The sequence below is a fragment of the Bidens hawaiensis genome, unplaced genomic scaffold, assembly GCF_021521415.1.
Source record: "Bidens hawaiensis isolate Kalapana, Puna unplaced genomic scaffold, B.hawaiensis_p1.1 tig00009577_1, whole genome shotgun sequence".
Lineage (NCBI taxonomy): Eukaryota > Viridiplantae > Streptophyta > Magnoliopsida > Asterales > Asteraceae > Bidens > Bidens hawaiensis.
Window position 1 is genome coordinate 650,526 of NW_027491716.1, and position 17,712 is coordinate 668,237.

A 17,712-nucleotide genomic window follows, 5' to 3' on the forward strand; every position below is an offset into this window, starting at 1 on the left:
AATGTCTGTTTTTTTGGATGTTCAAAAGTAAGATGATAAATGCTTGGATTATTTTTATTTTTTGGGTTGTCGGGTTTGGGTTAGTTCGGGTCGGTGCTCGGTTTTCATTTCTGTTAGTTCGCATCGGGTTGTTCGGTTTTCATTTGCGTTATGGTTGTGGTTTGCTCTGGTTATTCTAACTTGTATTTATCTTTTTTAGATTTGGCAAGACTCGACTGTGGCTACATTGGCGGAACTCGACGATATGATTATGAGATTAATTCCAGAACTTTTTGCTAGAATGTTTGTAAGGGCACAATGATTATCATACATGATAATCATGGATTTATGCATGTATTTTGGTGCTAGTACTTTACATATCTGGATAATTTGTATGAAATTTGGATGTAAGTGTTTTTTAATATTGTAATTTCATATGAAAGCTAAATATGGTTTTGTTCCTAGATAAATTTATATTATAATTATGCTGCATAATTTTGCTGTATTAAAATGTATTAGAACTGCTCCAACTTGGAAAAAGGCTGTACAAAAACCGCTGTAAAGCATAAAACGCTTTAAAAGGAAGGTCTGAAAAACGTTGTTTATATGAAACCGCTGTTTATAAAGAAACCGCTGTAAAAGGAAACATGAACACCGCTGTTTATAAGCAACCGCTGTTTATCAGACTTTCAGAACCAAAAACAGCGACCCCATCAACAGCGGTTAAGAACCGCTTTTCACTTGTCTAAAAACCGCTGTTAACTAGTGTTTTTTGTACTAGTGAAAAATGCTAGGAGTGTCTCACGATTAGTGTAACTTTGTTTTGATTTTGTTTACTGCTACAATATCTTAGTTACATCTATTGTTATCGCAGACTATGTTGATGCTTAAAAAAATTATATATATATAGTCAATTTTTAGTCCTTGTTTAGCACATCCAAAATCTCACATACGGACAATGTCGTGACACAGCAGGATAAACCCAACCGACCGTAATTTAATATGTGGATATGATTCCAGAATTTTATGTATAGTTTTTAAAAAACCGTTTTAAGATATTAGCTATTATTGAAATCGACATATACGACTTTAAAATATCTATATCTATACTATATACAAAGAGAATTTCAAAAAGGTTTTAATTTTTAAAAGGTCTAAAAGAGAATCCCAATGACCTCTTAATTTAATGTGGTCTAACTTTGTTGCATGTTTTAAGGCAGTTAAGAGGGTATAATAGTCTTTAAAACAATGCCCCCCACAACACATTTAGGGGGTGTTTAGGATTGTTTATTTTAATCAACTTATAACTTATTAACTTTTTGAAAAGTAATAAGGTGTTTGGGATTGCTTATATTGTGAGAGAAAAAGTTTCATAAGTTACACTTTTGTAACTTATTAACTTAATGAAAAATTATAATAAGGTAAAATAAGGAATCCCAAACACCCCTTAATTCTTTAAATTATAATTACATATTTTACCCCTTAACTATATTAAACTTTTATAAATTTGTATCATAGTTACCTTTCCACCCCTTTAAGTTTGGTAATGTATTTGATAAGTTTATTTATTTTTCTAATTTCTTCTATATCTTTTATAATGTATAATGTATTAAAAAAACTGAACGTACCATTGCGACGTGCGTATCTTTGTCGACGTTTTGATATAAAGTTTGTTGAATACCAAGGTGCAGATTATAATATACAAGTCGTCGTTGCATCAATGTAGTTTCAACTTTTTTATTTTTAATCTTTTAAAAGTTCTTTTTCTGCTCAATGCATCTATATTCATATTTTATTAAAATGTACCTCGATACAAACAAATAATTTTCTTTTACTATAGTTAATAATTTTGAATTTAGTTTTAAAAAATATGTCATGCACTAAAATTCATATAATATATAATGTCATGGTGGTAAACTGTTAAAAATATCAATACAAATAGAAATCAATCTTAGTTACATATATGAGTTACAGACAGTGTTTCGAAACCCGGCCCGTTCGACCGGGACCCGGTCCCTATACCGGGTGGTGGATCGGTCAGCCCGGTTGACCTGGCGGGTGAACCAGTGAAACCCATTTTTTATTAAATCCAAAATGAAATGTGTATGCCGAGATTCGAACTCGGGTCATTTCAGAGATAGAAGCTTTATTAATTACCCCATGAGCCAACCAACCAAACTTCATTGATGTCTCTATTAATCAAACATAAATCATATATATATTTAAAACTCAATCTATAAAAATATAAATAAACATTAAAGTTTGTTATTATTATTATTATTATTTTTGGTTATTATTATTTTTTATATGTCTATGAATTTTATATACATGTAAATATATATTTAAATTATTTATGACGTCATCCGGGTCAAACACCGGTCCATCCTCCCGGGTCGGTCTGATCTTTGACCCGGTAAGGCGTCCGGGTCGACGTCCGGGCTGGGTCTGAAAACATTGGTTACACGTTTAAAATGAATTATGTAATACACCAAGCGCGTCACGCGGAACTGATATATTTAGTAAAGTCATCAACTACAAAAAAAAGTTAAAAAAAAAACAACAAACAAAAACTTGTGTTGCAATGGTGACCGTACACAAATTTTGTCGGTATTAGGTTACGACACCAAATTTAAACCATAAAATAAATTAATCAACAAACCTGCAGCAGCCCAAAAATAAAAATAAAAAAACATGTTTCGAACTGATGCGTACCCGACTGATATCAACGGTGATGCCATTAGAAAAACAAAACTATGTATCACGGTTGCGAAGCGACGCGAATTCAAGCACAAATACAACAAATATAATATTTAAAACAAAAAAACCAAAAAATTATTTGGCGTGACCTAGCCATGTCCAGTCACATGGATCAATGGTGTGCTTACGACACCCAACATTGAACGTGGCCTAACCTTGTAACTCTTTTAATAACAGTCTTGACGATGAAGAATGGTGGTCGAATAATGTAGATGACGAAATTGAGGTGTGATAAGCCTATGACTAAAACTAATCTCATCATGATGGAAGCGATTAATACTCAAATTTATAATGTTTAATTAATTATTATGTTTGCGACTGATATTTTATTATTTGTGTTTTAGTTTATGCACTGAAACAATTGTTTTTGGAAGTATATGATAATTTTAATGTTAAATTATCCCTCATTTGATATATGTAAGGCTTATGATATAGATAGACCGCAATGATGTGACTAACTCGAAAACTTAAATAAGAATACAAAGCAATTAACGTAATATTTTTTTTATAAAATATTACACAAAAAAGAAAACTAACATAAGTATTATACACTATATCACGAAATGATTGATAAATTAACATAAACAAATATCGTGCTACGAATTGTCACCTTCGGAGCATTGCGCGGGTTTCTTACTAGTTAATTATAAATTCAAATCGCCATATATGACTTTTAAGATATTAATTAATTCGTCCAAAGTATAGAAGAGTGAATACATAAAACTCAATTATATGTCGGGTAGTGGTGTAGGTGAATTTGTTATCGTTAATCTCAAGCATTACACGCATCGTGTTACCTTTCTTCTTTAAACCTCTATTACTTTTAATCTTATTGATAACCATCGATCCATCACAATAACACTATCGATCATCAAATAATAATAATAATAGTTAATATTTATAAATGTTTTTTACGTCCTAAAATTTCGACTCATCTTTAACAATGGTTTATTTTTTATTTTAAATCTAATGAACTTTGTTTAAGTTATTCAATGCATCTAGTGCATTATGATCCAATATATTTTAGAGTTAATTATTTGGATGCTTATTGTGGTTTGCACGAATTGTGCGTATAGCGTCCACCTTTCTAAAATCACAAGTATGCTACTCAATAGTTTGTAACATGTTGCACTGATACTCCCTAGCGTGGATGGACAAATTGACAGTCATTCGAGTAATTCTTTATTTTATATGTATACTTAGGAAATAAAGTATATATAGAAAGAAGAAATAGGGTTGTAAAATGGGTGTTTTGTACGTATATCATGTATGGTTGTACGTATGCTATAAAATGGGGTGTTTAGTACTTTAGTATATATATTTCATCTTTTGGACCACAGCTTTACGTGTGCTGATCAAGTTAAGGTTGATATACCTAATATTATTTCTACCCACATGTGGTCCATCTGTTTGCGTGCTATGAGCCACGTCTAATTAATTTGGGCTTATTCATAAATGGATTATGTTCATAAATATATATCAAGAATATTTTACCATACCTACAAAAAGTCAAAAACCCATCCACTAAAAAATTAACTTCTTTCACAAATAAAGATTGTCAGAAAAAGTGGTAAGCATACAACTGTTTTTGATAATAGTGCAATGGCAACATGGATGGTGGTACACTTGGGGCATACATACCAATATAAATGCTCAAAAAGATGAATGAAAGTGGAGATAGGATGGCAGAGATAGAGTCAAAGAAGCCACATTTTGTGTTCATCCATGGTGTGGGTGGTGGAAGCTGGTGTTGGTACAAGATTAAATGTCTTATGCACAACTCCGGCTACACGGTCACTTGTATAGACTTGAAAGGCGCTGGGATCGACACCTCTGATCCCAACAAGATCCTCTTGTTTGATGATTACAATATGCCGCTTATCGACTTCTTGTCATCATTGCCTGACCATGAACAAGTGGTTTTAGTCGGGCATAGTGCAGGAGGTCTTAGCGTGACGGATGCTAGTCATAAGTTTCCCGAGAAGATTTGCCTTGCGATTTATATCGCTGCCACTATGCTAAAACACGGATTTTTGACTCAACAAGATATTGAAGATGTAAGTTACCTGTTGTTTCTTTAAAAGTTATTCGTCCATCCTAAAAGCGTCGTTTCACATGTATAAAGTTGCTATAGGGCGTCCCTGATGTATCTGAGTTTGGAGAGGTTTATGATTACGAATTCGGATTAGGCCCGGATGAACCTCCCACCAGTGCAATTGTCAAAAAAGAATTACAACGAAAACTTATATACAATATGAGCCCTCTAGAGGTATGTGTACGTTTCAATTAATCAGCTTTACATTTATAAATAGTCGAATAAAACTTGTTACATTTTAATTAATGATTGCTAGGACATTACGCTGGCTGCAATGCTACTAAGACCCACACCGGTTTATGCATTACAAAGAGCTAAGTTCAAAGAAGGAACTGAGGGTGTCGAAAAGGTGCCACATGTATACATCAAGACGGTGTATGATAGAGTTGTTAAACCCGAGCAACAAGATAGGATGATTGCAAAATGGCTACCTTCAAATGTATATGTTATAGAAAGTGACCATAGTCCAAATTTATCTAATCCTTTTGTGTTGTGCGGCATATTAATTAATGCTTATGCATCTACGGGTCATACTTGTACTTGTACCTAGAAGATCTGATGTGGTTATAGTTTGGTTATCTTGTATCATGTCTTGTACGCAATAAAACAATTTTTGTAATTTGGAATAACAGGAGATCCTATTTTGTATGACACATTGTATACATACAAGCCTCATGTGCGCACATATATAGAAATCTAAAGATAGAATAAAATAGAAAGTGATTCTTCTATCCTAAAGTTCAGTAATTAACAAGACTTGATTAAACTATAAAAAAATAAATATATACAATGTTACAAATGACTAGAAAAAAATGAACATTGCTGACTTCTTTTTATTGAAGTGTGGTTTCACCAACTTACTAAAAACTCAAATAACTTTTATATATTTCATTATATTAAAAGAAAGTTATAACCTTATCAATAACTTATATGATCTTTGATATAAGTATATTGTTGTTATATTATAAAAAAGAATATGTTTTTAAAGTATTGATGCAATATTGAATATAATGGTATAACTAAACTAGTTACAATAGTGACTATGTGTTGTTCAATTACAACGTTGTGTACAAGTTTTACGCAAACAAATTGTGCAATTATTATAATGCGTACATACTGTTAATGATGTGTCTAAAACCACCTTTTATTTCATGTACAAGCAGCGGCGGATCTACATTATGTTGAGGGGTAACCCACCCCTCAACTTTCTTGGCGAAGTATACATTTTTAGTGCAAAAATTTGTTTTTCTTCTTTGTTTTATTTATTCACTACCACTGAATAAAAAAAAATTTAGCCAACGCTACCCCTCAACTTTTCTTCTAGATCCGTCATTGTGTACAAGTACACCCTTGTCTAAAACTACACATTCCGCTACCTAAATACTTCACAAATACTAATTAGCATAGAAACCGAGATTTATATATACATATATTGTGCACATGTTTGTTTGAAACAATATTATAATAGTCAATTAGTCATGATCGTACACATCCATAGGTATTACGTTTGACTTGAGTCGTACGTTGTACAAGTTGGTATACATATATATCTTTTTTTGTGTTTGACCAACTCAGTTTGCGTGAAATCTTAATCAAGTCAATGGTCTAAATATTACTCCATGAAAGTCGGCCATTAACCCAGGTGAAGTGATCAAAGGACCAAAAGAGCACAAGCTTTTAAAGTCAAATCTTTTCAATTTGGTAAAGATATTAATTTTTAAACTTAATGTCATTGCTTAAAAATCAGCTTGGTTGTAAACGAGCTGGCACGGCTCGGTTTGTAAACACTCTGAGTTTAAACGTTACCATGGCTTACCTCGGATCAGCTTGTTTAAATTATGTTAAACTTTATTTTGATGTTAGTTTAAATATGATATACTTAGTTAGTGTAGCTTGTTTTAATCTTGAAATGTTGTCCTGTGTTTATTATTTCTTTTTAACGATTTATGCGTAATTACATATTTATTTCCCTTTATAATGCCTTTTTACAATGAATGTTGGTAGAGCCAATACTCCTAGTCGAAATTGTATTGAGTGGCTGCTCAGATAATTTAAAGTCTCAAACCTTGTTAAAAAATAGTCGCTCGAAAGCGACTTGGTGGTATACGAGTTGGATTGTATCGATCCGAGTTCAAGCATAAATCCGGCTGGTTCAGTAATGTATACCAACAAAACTTAACAGTTATGCTGGTTCAGTAATGTATACCAACAAAACTTAACAAGCTGGCCTATTTGCTCAGTTGGTTAGAGCGTCTTGCTAATAACGCGAAGGTCGAAGGTTCGAGACCTGCATGGGCCATATATATTGTTTTTAGCAATGTTACTTTAAAATTAAACGATTAATACTTTTACATATCATGATGCAATAAAATTTACTCAAATAACTTAAATGAAGGAGGAGTAATATATAAATAGGAATATTATACAACCAAATTTCAAACCAACAAAACTGAAAATCCTAACAATAACATAACAACTTAATTTCATCAACTACCAACCCAAACCAATTATTCACGGAGTTTGCGCATTCGATCCCCGATTATCCTCCGAAGAATATCGTTGCTCAGAAGAATCCGACGACCGCAAGTCACCAATCGTTTTAACAACATCATCCATAGACGGTCTCATATCGGGCACCCGAGCCACACACGCCAGCCCAATCTGAAGCATCTGCACCATCTCTTCTTCAACATGCGGGTGCTTCATTAGTTCCTCATCAAACACCTCGGCGGTCCATTCTTCACGAACCACTGACCGCACCCACCTTGGCAGGTCAACCACCTCATCATGACCCGATGCGGGCAGAGGTGATTTACCTGTCAAAAGCTCAAGAAGCAATACACCGAAGCTGTAAACGTCTGACTTTTGAGTGAACTTTTGTGTTTCGGCTGTTTCTGGTGCGTAGTATCCAATGTAACGGGATTTTGTGGGAGGAAAGTTCATTAATGGAGCTAAGCCCAGATCAGATATGCAGCCGTTGAAGTCGGTTGAGAGAAGGATGTTTGAAGACTTGATGTTTCCGTGTGCGAATCTTGAACCACCTTCTGAATGGATATGTGAAAGGCCTTTTGCAGCTCCTAGTGATATCTTGACTCTTGTTTCCCAATCTAATGGTGTTCTTCCTATACCTCTATTTCCTGTTGAAAATACATGGTGTTAGAGAGATGGTGTGGTCATAAAATGTTTCGGGTCAACCCAACTCATGCCCTTATACTGAGCTTCTTTTGACCCGTTTACCCATTTTGCCGCCTCTAGTACTCGTACCGATAGAGAAGGCAGTTATGTCGTGTCTTTAACTGTTTGAACGGGTAAAATTATATAATTAGCTTATACTGTATAAAACCTACAAATTCAATATACTTGAAGTATTAGGTTAGCTTTGAAATTATAATCTTTCTAATCATATCTAACACACGAACTAGGGCTGACAATGAGCCGAGCGGAGCCAAGTTGGTCTCGAGCTCACCTCATTTACAAAACGAGCCGAGCTTTAAGCTTACCTTGGCTAAGGCTCGGCTCATTCTAAATGAGCCGTTTCATGTGAACCACGGGCTTTTTCAACTATCATTTACTGTTCTATCACACTGGGACAAAAAAATGTTTTGGGCTAACCCAACCCGACCATTTTGCCACCTGTATTATTAACTAACTGGGTATAATAAAACGAGCAACGGATCTTTCATTACCGTGCAAAAGTGCAGATAAGCTTCCAGTTATCATATACTCATAAACAAGAAGCTTCTCGTCTTTTGAATAATAATAAGCACACAATGGCACAATATTGGGGTGTCGTTCCATCCTTCCCACAAACTCAATATGCTGTTCAAAGTCCTTAGCAACCCCGATTTCTCTTACTCGTTTAACAACCACGGTTGTACTCTCATCAAGTATAGCCTTATACGCGGTTCCATAACTACCCTTACCAAGAACTTCAGCTGATGCCCTCAACAAATCATCAAGATCAAAGTTATAACTACTTCCTTCAAAAAACACCAACTTATTCTTCTCGGCTGCTTGCACCCCGCTCCCGAAGTCATCAGACTTCTCGTTTTTCCCTGGTGGAACCGCCTTTACGGTTAACTCACCAACCGAATCTTCGTCTTTCTTTTTCAAGAAACAAAACAATAATATTGCTAGCAGGATAACAAGTACAAAGCATCCTATACCAATGGCTAGGATCACACCAAGGCTGAGTTTTTTGTTATGTTTCTTAAGCGTGTTAACGGGGTAACTAGGAGCCGCAGATGAGCATGGGGTTAATGGCAGCCCACATAAGAAAGAGTTCCCCAAAAATGAAGAAACTGGAAAGTTTTGGAGGGAAGACGGTATTGACCCGTTAAGCGAGTTATGGCTAACATTTAAAAGCCGAAGCCTAGTAATGTTTAGCTCAGGAACATGTCCTGTAAACGAGTTGAACTGGAGGTTTAACGAGGTCAAACGGGTCAAATTGACTAGCGTTCGAGGGATGTTTCCGGAAAACGAGTTAAACGAGAGGTCTAATATGCTTAACTGAGGTGAAAGAGGGGTAGAAATGTCGCCCGAAAAGTTATTGTTTTGAAGGTAAAGAAACTGGAGAGAAGGAATGGAGAGTATATCATTCGGAAGTGACCCGTTAAGGAAATTCGATCTTAGACTTAATATTCTAAGAGCATCTAGTTTTCCAATACTGTTTTTAGGAATCGGGCCGAATAGCCCGTGGCCCGGGAGATGAATGGCGATAACCCGTGTTCCTTCGTTGTTGCAAGTGATTCCAACCCATGAAGTGCATATGGGAATTGTGGAATTCCAGTTAAGTTTTCTTACGTGTGGGACCGACGAAGTGAATTGTAGAAGAGCCCGCACATCAGAGCGGATGTCACCAACCGCAACACAATGATTTTGCAGTTGGAAGATAATAGTAGCAATTGCTAAAATATGTAATTTTAATAAGTTTTTCATTGTGCATATATGCAACTACATAAACATGAACCTTTGATGTATGATCTCAGTAGCTCTACTACAATATGTTGGCTGAAAAACAGAACACAAAATTGTTTTAACATACTATTAAGCAAATGAAATTATATGCAATCATTAATCTAACACAGATAGAAGAAAGATTGCAATGAAACGGTTGTTACCTGCAAGAACTGGAAAATAGAAGCTTCAAACTTTGGTAGAAGAGAGCTCCTACTGTGAACAAGTACTTGCTTTTTTTTTTTTCAAATGGGAAAAAAAGTAGAGAACAATTATTTAAGCTTTAGCTTTACATTAAAAAGTGCTAACTTTAATTTTCCAAGAATAAACAAACTTAAAGAGAGAAAGAATCATTTTCATTGAAAAAGATAAAGGTAAACTAATTAAGTCTGATAGATTAACAAGCAAGAAATGAACAGAACTTACTGAAAATTAAGAAGCAATAACAATAATAAAATAAACTTTATAAAGTAAATCAAACAAGAAAAGAGAATAATGAACAGGGAGAATCTGAAAACCTTAAGAAAAGAAGAATCACTGATGGAAAGAAAAAGCAAAAGGTTACTAAATTCTTAGTGATAAAGAAAACAATATTATTAAATTATTTTCAAGAATCCAATGCATACTCTTTGTTACAATAAAGGGTAAGCATACTTAACAAGATTAACACTGCTGTCTATACAATATTTGTATAATGAATTGACTTCACAGCTAAAATCATGCTACATCCACACACCAGGACAAAAAGTGGACTCACCAGGCGTGCATGTTTCATTGGGACCAAAAATGGAAACAAAGCTGCTGACAAACAAATAACTGTCATTATTTGGTCATGTCCTATGTTTTGTAAATTAATCAAGTAGTTGTGAATTATATATCATTTTAACTATTAATAGCATCAACTCAGCCTACTCATTATACAAAGTGATGAGGCTACCATGAGATCTCCTAAAAGCTTGCCAGTCTGGCCTCATCATGGTTCTCTTATTCTGTGCCTGTTTCAGCTCCAACTTGATCCAACCAAATGATGTTGTGTTGCTAAAAGTCATGTGATCTTAGATCTGATAGCAAGCACATAGACACACTAATATGGTTATAAGTTACAACTTCAACACCAAGTTCACTATGAAGAGAACAATGTAAAGTTACAAGAAATCATGCACACAGTACAACTGGTAACAAGTATACCATTATGTAGGAGAGTAAATGAGCCAAGCCGCTCGTGAGCTACTCGAGATCGATTCGTCAAAAGTTGAATTGAGCTGGGCTTAAATGAGCTCGAGCCTAAAAATAAGCATGTTTAATTAACGAGCCCGAGCTTCACTTGTCGAGATCGATCCTGCTTGTGAGCCTTAACGAGCTTAACATTTATATAATTTTTTATTTAATATATTGGATAAATAAAATTATAAAATATTTATCATTATATATAAAACTATGAGAAAAAAAAGTAATAATACTATATACAAAAAGTAATTAGTATTAATATAAAAAAATATAATAAACGAGTAGAGCTTGAGCCAAAATTGAAAAACTACTTATGAGCCGAGCATGTGATCTACTCGGCTCGGCTTGCTTACACCTTGCCTTCCAATAAAGTTAGGGATCCGCATTCTGCACACATTGACCTCTCCATCATCATATTATGCACACATTCGCTGCTAAAGTGGAAACAAATTACTTTAGTATCGAATTTCTGATGATAATCTCTTTGACCTTAATTTCAAACAGCATGAATCATGATAACCTATATATAAAGTAATGAAATGTAGAAAACTAGATCTGCAGGAACAGTGAGAGTTGGTCTTCATAATCTGTATTCAATTTATGGCAATTTCAACTCTTATATAATAACATTATAACAGTAGGGGAGATATAGCGTACAAATGGAATATAATGAAAAAAAGGACGCGGTGGCTATATTGTAATTATTACTACTCTAGTTGTTGTATCTTTTTTTAAAGTAATTACGAAAATGTCACCGCTACTAGTTCTGGTTTTGTTGGGCTTATTATCTACGGAACAAATCTTTGTTTCTTCTGATCTCTCGAATGCAACGAACATTGACACTATCAATTAACTTACTCTCAATCCTCTCTACATGTAAATGACAATATCGATTGCAACTTTCAGTACCTCAACAACGTCAAATCTACGTCATGCAGCAACCAATCAAGTGCTTCTGCTTTTGCTACTCCCTATTTTCCTGGTCATAAGCAGTCGAAAACCATGTCTGCAAAGTTTAAGGGAACGCAAATGCGAGAGAAGAAGCTGGCGGAGATGATCGAGGTCAAAGTGATGGAAGCAAAGGAGGTGGAGGAAATTAGCCAGGCGAAAGCGCATCTACGAGTGAAGTTGGAGCATGAAGAGGATCCGCTTGAAACGGAGGAGTGTAGCGTTTGTGATGATTGATCGGAGAAGTGTAACGTTGGTAAACCGGCGGAAGTATTTTATGTGTCTGTTGTTTGACCTTTTCTTCCTCTGTTCAATAAATAAAGGGATATATAAATGCATAATTCGTACTTCCTTTGCAAATTTCAGAAAATAATAATAAGAAATTATAAAAAAATCTCATTTTTCATGATATGGGAAACAATGACAAATTTCAAAGCTTTCTTGCAAACCATAATTGACCTGCATTGACTTGGTATTTTACATGTAAGTTGTAGCATGATTCAACCTAAAAAAATTACAATTTTCGTTTAATACATCGTTGAAAAACCCTGTTAGCATTTGATTCTTGCCTGAAATTTGTTCAATTTCATACAAACCAACAAATGTTGACAAATCAAATCTGTAATGCAGCCAACTTCATACTTATTTTTACCCGTTTCTCAGAGTCGGGCTAACCGACTCAAAGCCGATCTTCCAATATACCCTAACAAGCAACAACATTTGTGACTCGATTCAATCCAGCCTTTGTTCCAGTTACAATGGTACGAAGTATGAACAGCTGGTTGTAAAGAAAACATCAAAAAACAACAAATCGGGTGGGAAAAAAGGGATCACTATGAGCCCTCTCTTTCAATCTTTTCAAGTTCTTCACGGTGTTTCTCTCTGCGTCCTCAAGTTCTCTTTCTGCATCTTCTTTGTCCTCTTTGATGTCACGTGCTTCAAATTCTTTAGCTGCTGCCATTACTTTAATCACGGGATCTCTTAGTTCTGAAATCAACCCACCACCGACTCTGTATTCTTCTTCATCTCCAATCAGGAATATCCGCTGATCGGGCCCACTTGCCATTGGAACGTCAACTGATGGCAACTTCATATCGTACTGGCAAAAGCAGTAGATGGTAAATACAACGTGAACTAATAATTACTTGTAAAAAAACAAGAATAATAATATACGTTCAAGATGTATGACACAGAATGGGAAGAACAAATCACCAAAACAGCCTTTCTTACCATGAAAATTACCCTCTAGCCTTCGACTTCTCTTTTCACCAAAATGATCATTGAATGAATTTTCAGATACAGTACATTATAAGGAAAATCAATTTATATAATATTTACTTGTACTTGTTAACTTTTAACAGTTTATGAAATAAAAAACTAAGTAATTCTCACTAAGCATACTCGTGTAACAAAAAAAATTATAAAATCTAATTAATCTTCATTATTTTTCATGCAACTTAATGGCATACTTAAAAGAGTGATATGTAACTAGCTTGCTCTTTAGTACGTCAATTTAGCTTCGTTCATAAATTTTGAATTGTACTTCAATTCACGAATATTAACTAAATCTTCTTATACATATGCAATATAAAATGTCACCATTTTAAAGCTTGTATCTAAAAAAAAACTTAATAGAATATAGAAACTCATATATTATCGTATCTTATTTTGTTTAACTAGTGAGATTATAAAGCCAACTACCTGAAAGAGGATGTGAAGTCAGAGAATTAAATAAGATACGAGTTTTAAATTCATTTAACAACATAAGTTTTTTAAATTCCATACTTTAAAAATATTTCCTTATATTTATTTGAATTTAAATAAAATAAAATATAATAAGATACGAGCTTTAAATACATAAGTTTTTTCAATATTGGTTTTAAAAACATATGTTTTTCAAAATTTCATAAGTATATGAAGAATAGGTTATATATCCATGAATCAAAATCCAATTCAGAATTCACCATATAACCTAAACTGACACTATAAACAGCAAGAAATAGTTAGTTGCATATCACTCTTTTAAGTATGCTAACATACTAACAATATGCACATCATTAACAATAATATAAACGAAGTATATAGAGTAACATATGAAAACTAATGAAGTATATAGAGTAACAACTAATTCAAAGGCACACGTAACACAACTACTTGAAAGATTTAGTAAAAGTAATCAAAGACATTAAAATGTTTAAAACCACAACTAAACACTAACCTGGCCTTTTTTGTTCTTGACTTCAACACTGACTAAACCTTTCATTTCTGCACCTCGTATTGGAAAAATAAGAAAACATCTTTTGCTTCTGAGTCCTGCTTTGAAGTTTTTCAATGTTATACCACCACCTGACATAACATATGCTCTTAGATCCGATCCAGTTAGTGGAGCACCCATGATTTCAAGAATGTCTGCTGATGTGTTAAGTTTTCTCATTGCCATTCGGTAAACCTTGTCAGGGTTTATTGTGAATCTTGAACGAAGATATAATCCCTTAAGAAAAGCAAAAATATAAGGTCAAACAACTCCTCATTACAATATGAAAAAAATGGTAAAACGTATTGTAAGAATATTATAATAAACTTTAACGAGTCATAATAGAAACCTATAGCAATTATGCACAGAAGCAAGCCACCTTATAAAGCAACTATGGTTGGCAATTTTGACCAGAAAGGATAAATATGGATTAATTTGGACTCTTACTAAAAAAGGAGCCTATAACAATTATGCACAGAAGCAAGCCACCTTGTTAAGGGTTATCAATATACTTTGTGGGTCAAGACGAGCAGACGTAGAAATAAAAAAAGAGTGGGCTGAATTAAATAAAAAAGAACGGGTGGGTTTTATCTACGTGACTACATCAAAAAAGCCATTGGCTTCCGTCCATCTCGTCTCCCTCCAACACCGTCGCTCAACACCCCTTCAACTCTATAATTAACCGTGTTTTTTTTTGGTTGTTTCTAGATCAATACAGATCAATACATGAATAACAATGCGGTTTTAGGGTTCTTATTGTTCATTTAAATCCACAATAAAATAAAATTAAACAACGTTGGAGAATCAAACAAGTTCATCTTCTCCATGGATGGTAGTAATGGAATCAACATAAATGAACCCAAAGCATTTTTTATTACGGATCTGAGTTTTATGCCCCCCTTTTCTTCGTCACATTCTTCCCAAAAAGATTAAATTCTTATGTTGATTCTTTAAGTTTTCTAAAGGAATCATAAGGTCTCAATGACGAAAAGAGCTTTTTCGTTGATCAAAATCATACAAAGAACCTGGTAATTTTGTTAAAAAATTTTGTAGTCTTTTTCTTTTTGTTGCTTTTCTAAAATTGATTTCTAAGGTTTTCTAGTTTCTACTGATCTTTCTTTGCTTCATTTGAATCACTAAAACTATCCCCCTTTTTTGTAAATTTTTTTTTATATTCGAGTGAAATTTCTTTCAATTATTGTGTTTGCATTGTGATGATTTTGTGGATGCCAAACATTCCTTGAATCTAACAATCTCAACTGATTGAATCTTAAATTTTCATTATCTAATACTATATAGTCTTAGTTTAAAATTCATTGAAATAAAGAACAGTATCCAGTTGAATATAAAGAAAGGATGTATTATCTTGACATTATTATGGAATATGGATTTATGGCAACTATACACATTTGTATTTCTCTAAGCTTATTATACTATGATGTAAATCAAGGACCGTTTTAACACGAACCTATATTAATGAGAACTCGTTCTGACCAAAATCAAACTGAACCTTTTTGTTTTGGCCTGCTCTGACCAGAATCCATCCTGAACCAAACCCATTTTGACCCGCCACGTGCCACCGCCCGACCCGCTTGTTTTGCCAGTCCGAAAGCTAAAAGTAACTGAGCAAGAATACCAAAACTACTCTTTACTATTTACAAACTAATGATGACCTTTCTCAAAAGTGTAATTTAAGTTTAAGATTGAGTGTCATGGCGACAATGTGGATAGAGGTTCGGTTGCAATTTACTTTGAACATTAAAAGATTTATTTTCTAAACTTCTAATCAATGAGGGAATACATGATCCCTTCCTATAGATAATATGCTAAGTGCTTACCATTAAATTCACACGTGTATGTAGAGATGGTCAAAAAAAACCGGTCCGGGAACCGGTTTGCCGGTTTAAACCGGAAACCGGTTTTTACGAAAACCGGTTTTTTAAAAACCGGTTTGACCGGTTTACAAACCGCCGGTTCGTATTTCGGTTACAAGTTTTAGAGCCAAAACCGGTTAACAAACCGGTTAATGGAAAAACCGGTTTTTTTTAAACCGGTTATTATGAAAAAAAAACCGGTTAACCGGTTATTAACCGGTTCTAACCGGTTTCTAAACCGGTCCTAACCGGTTAGACCGGTTAGGGTTTTGACATACAAAAACCGGTTATTAACCGGTCCGGTTATTAACCGAACCGGTTTTTTTTCGGGCCAAAAAAAACCGGTCCGGTTAATAACCGAACCGGTTTTTTTAAAAAAACCGATTTGTGCACCTCTACGTGTATGTATAGATACATATAATTTAAGTGCAAGATTAAGCGCAATTTTTTTACACCGTTCTCAAAGTCCGATCCTCACGCTATAAATGTCTAATGGGCAAACCTATAACGGACAAACCTATAACGGGCCGAGTGCTAAAGGCAAATAAACTCCAATAATGTTAAATGTCTAAACGCACAAACAATATCATCATCAACAACATGAATGAAACCGAAACTCACAGCAAACGCAACAATAGCGGTCGAAAGCGCAAGAAACCCGTACTTGGCCATACCCTCAGACAAGCCAACAAAAGTATTAGCAATCCCAAACATAATCCTCCAAAGCAAAATACACACAAGCACCCCACCAGTACCCACCAACACCAAACTATTCCTCCTCCAAAACGCATCAATCTGCAACCCCACCGCCTGCTTATACCTCCCGAACGCATTCGTCACAGCCTTCGTAGGCTCCTTCATCTTACCCTTCAACAGACCCACATCCAATTTACCCAATTTCCCCAATTTCGAACCCTCAGTCGAAATGCACCTAAACCCTAAAAAAACCCTAGATAAGTTCGTTTCGGTTAGTGGGTGTTTATGAATCTTGGAATTGATTGAGGGGAATTTGTGGGTTTCGTGTGGTGATGGAATCCGTGGGATTAATTTAGGGTTTGACGAGCGAATTTGACGAATTTGATGGTGAAGGTATCGAATAAAGATTTTGGAAGATGAGGGTTTTGACATGGTTTAGATTCACGAATGCACAAACACGAAGAAGAGATCAAAGGAATCGGATCAAATGGTTGATCGATCGCTTGATTGTCTTACTTGATTAGTCCACGAAGAAGTTGATATATATAGCTATTACATTACACTGACTGACTGTGTAGTGATATCAGATATGAGTTTGTTGGATCATCTTATTTTTGGGCTATAGAATTTTGTCTTTGCCATATGAGGCCCAATAAGAATTGAAACCGAAACCAGTTAATAACTAGTATAGTATAAACCGGTTTGCAATCGATGTTAGCGGTAGGTTATGGACCAGTTAGGGATTTTTACATATGAACTGGTTAATTTGTAATAGGTTAGTGTTAAAAAGGTTAATTTCAATATGTTAATAAGGTTAAAGAGTTATAACCGAACCAGTTACGTAGGTTATGGGTGGTTTTCCACTCAAAAACCGGTTATTGGTAATAATCAACTTAGACTGTTTTACTGATAACCAGTATTCTAAA

At 34.5% G+C, this 17,712-nt stretch overlaps 3 protein-coding genes, 1 non-coding gene and 1 pseudogene across 5 annotated transcripts in view; 2 read left to right on the forward strand and 3 right to left on the reverse strand.

The window, feature by feature from the left end:
- The window catches only part of LOC143533045 (putative LRR receptor-like serine/threonine-protein kinase IRK), a 223,692-nt gene extending 217,066 nt beyond the window's left edge, over positions 1 to 6,626 (reverse strand). Inside the window, exon 1 of the mRNA XM_077027926.1 lies at positions 6,620 to 6,626. The gene's annotated coding sequence lies outside the window, so the exon portion shown is untranslated. The remainder of the gene's footprint in view (positions 1 to 6,619) is intronic.
- On the forward strand, positions 4,131 to 5,401 carry LOC143533023 (methylesterase 17-like). The gene is made up of 3 exons (XM_077027911.1): positions 4,131 to 4,793; positions 4,871 to 5,005; positions 5,088 to 5,401. Exons 1-3 carry the CDS (start codon positions 4,386 to 4,388, stop codon positions 5,379 to 5,381), a joined length of 837 nt encoding a protein of 278 aa, XP_076884026.1. The 5' UTR covers positions 4,131 to 4,385; the 3' UTR covers positions 5,382 to 5,401.
- Positions 6,627 to 7,056: 430 nt separating the features above from the next.
- On the forward strand, positions 7,057 to 7,130 carry TRNAI-AAU (transfer RNA isoleucine (anticodon AAU)). Its single transcript has one exon. It is a non-coding gene; the product is annotated as a tRNA-Ile (tRNA).
- Positions 7,131 to 7,258: 128 nt separating this feature from the next.
- LOC143533047 (putative inactive receptor kinase At5g58300) lies at positions 7,259 to 9,769 on the reverse strand. The gene is made up of 2 exons (XM_077027927.1): positions 8,518 to 9,769; positions 7,259 to 7,968 (listed from the first exon to the last, which is right to left on the reverse strand). Exons 1-2 carry the CDS (start codon positions 9,767 to 9,769, stop codon positions 7,343 to 7,345), a joined length of 1,878 nt encoding a protein of 625 aa, XP_076884042.1. The 3' UTR covers positions 7,259 to 7,342.
- Positions 9,770 to 12,649: 2,880 nt separating this feature from the next.
- LOC143533024 (uncharacterized) lies at positions 12,650 to 17,268 on the reverse strand (annotated as a pseudogene). The gene is made up of 3 exons (XR_013135281.1): positions 16,712 to 17,268; positions 14,181 to 14,453; positions 12,650 to 13,061 (listed from the first exon to the last, which is right to left on the reverse strand). The product of XR_013135281.1 is annotated as an uncharacterized LOC143533024 (transcript).
- Positions 17,269 to 17,712: the final 444 nt, after the last annotated feature.

What these genes read in the sequence shown, in the direction of transcription:
- LOC143533023 (XM_077027911.1), top strand. Translation starts at nt 4,386, where the DNA reads ATGCTCAAAAAGATGAATGAAAGTGGAGATAGGATGGCAGAGATAGAG. An exon ending in CTCAACAAGATATTGAAGAT is followed by an intron (nt 4,794 to 4,870) that starts GTAAGTTACCTG and finishes AAGTTGCTATAG; the next exon opens with GGCGTCCCTGATGTATCTGA. An exon ending in ACAATATGAGCCCTCTAGAG is followed by an intron (nt 5,006 to 5,087) that starts GTATGTGTACGT and finishes AATGATTGCTAG; the next exon opens with GACATTACGCTGGCTGCAAT.
- LOC143533047 (XM_077027927.1), bottom strand. Translation starts at nt 9,769, where the DNA reads ATGAAAAACTTATTAAAATTACATATTTTAGCAATTGCTACTATTATC. An exon ending in CTTATCTGCACTTTTGCACG is followed by an intron (nt 7,969 to 8,517) that starts GTAATGAAAGAT and finishes TATTTTCAACAG; the next exon opens with GAAATAGAGGTATAGGAAGA.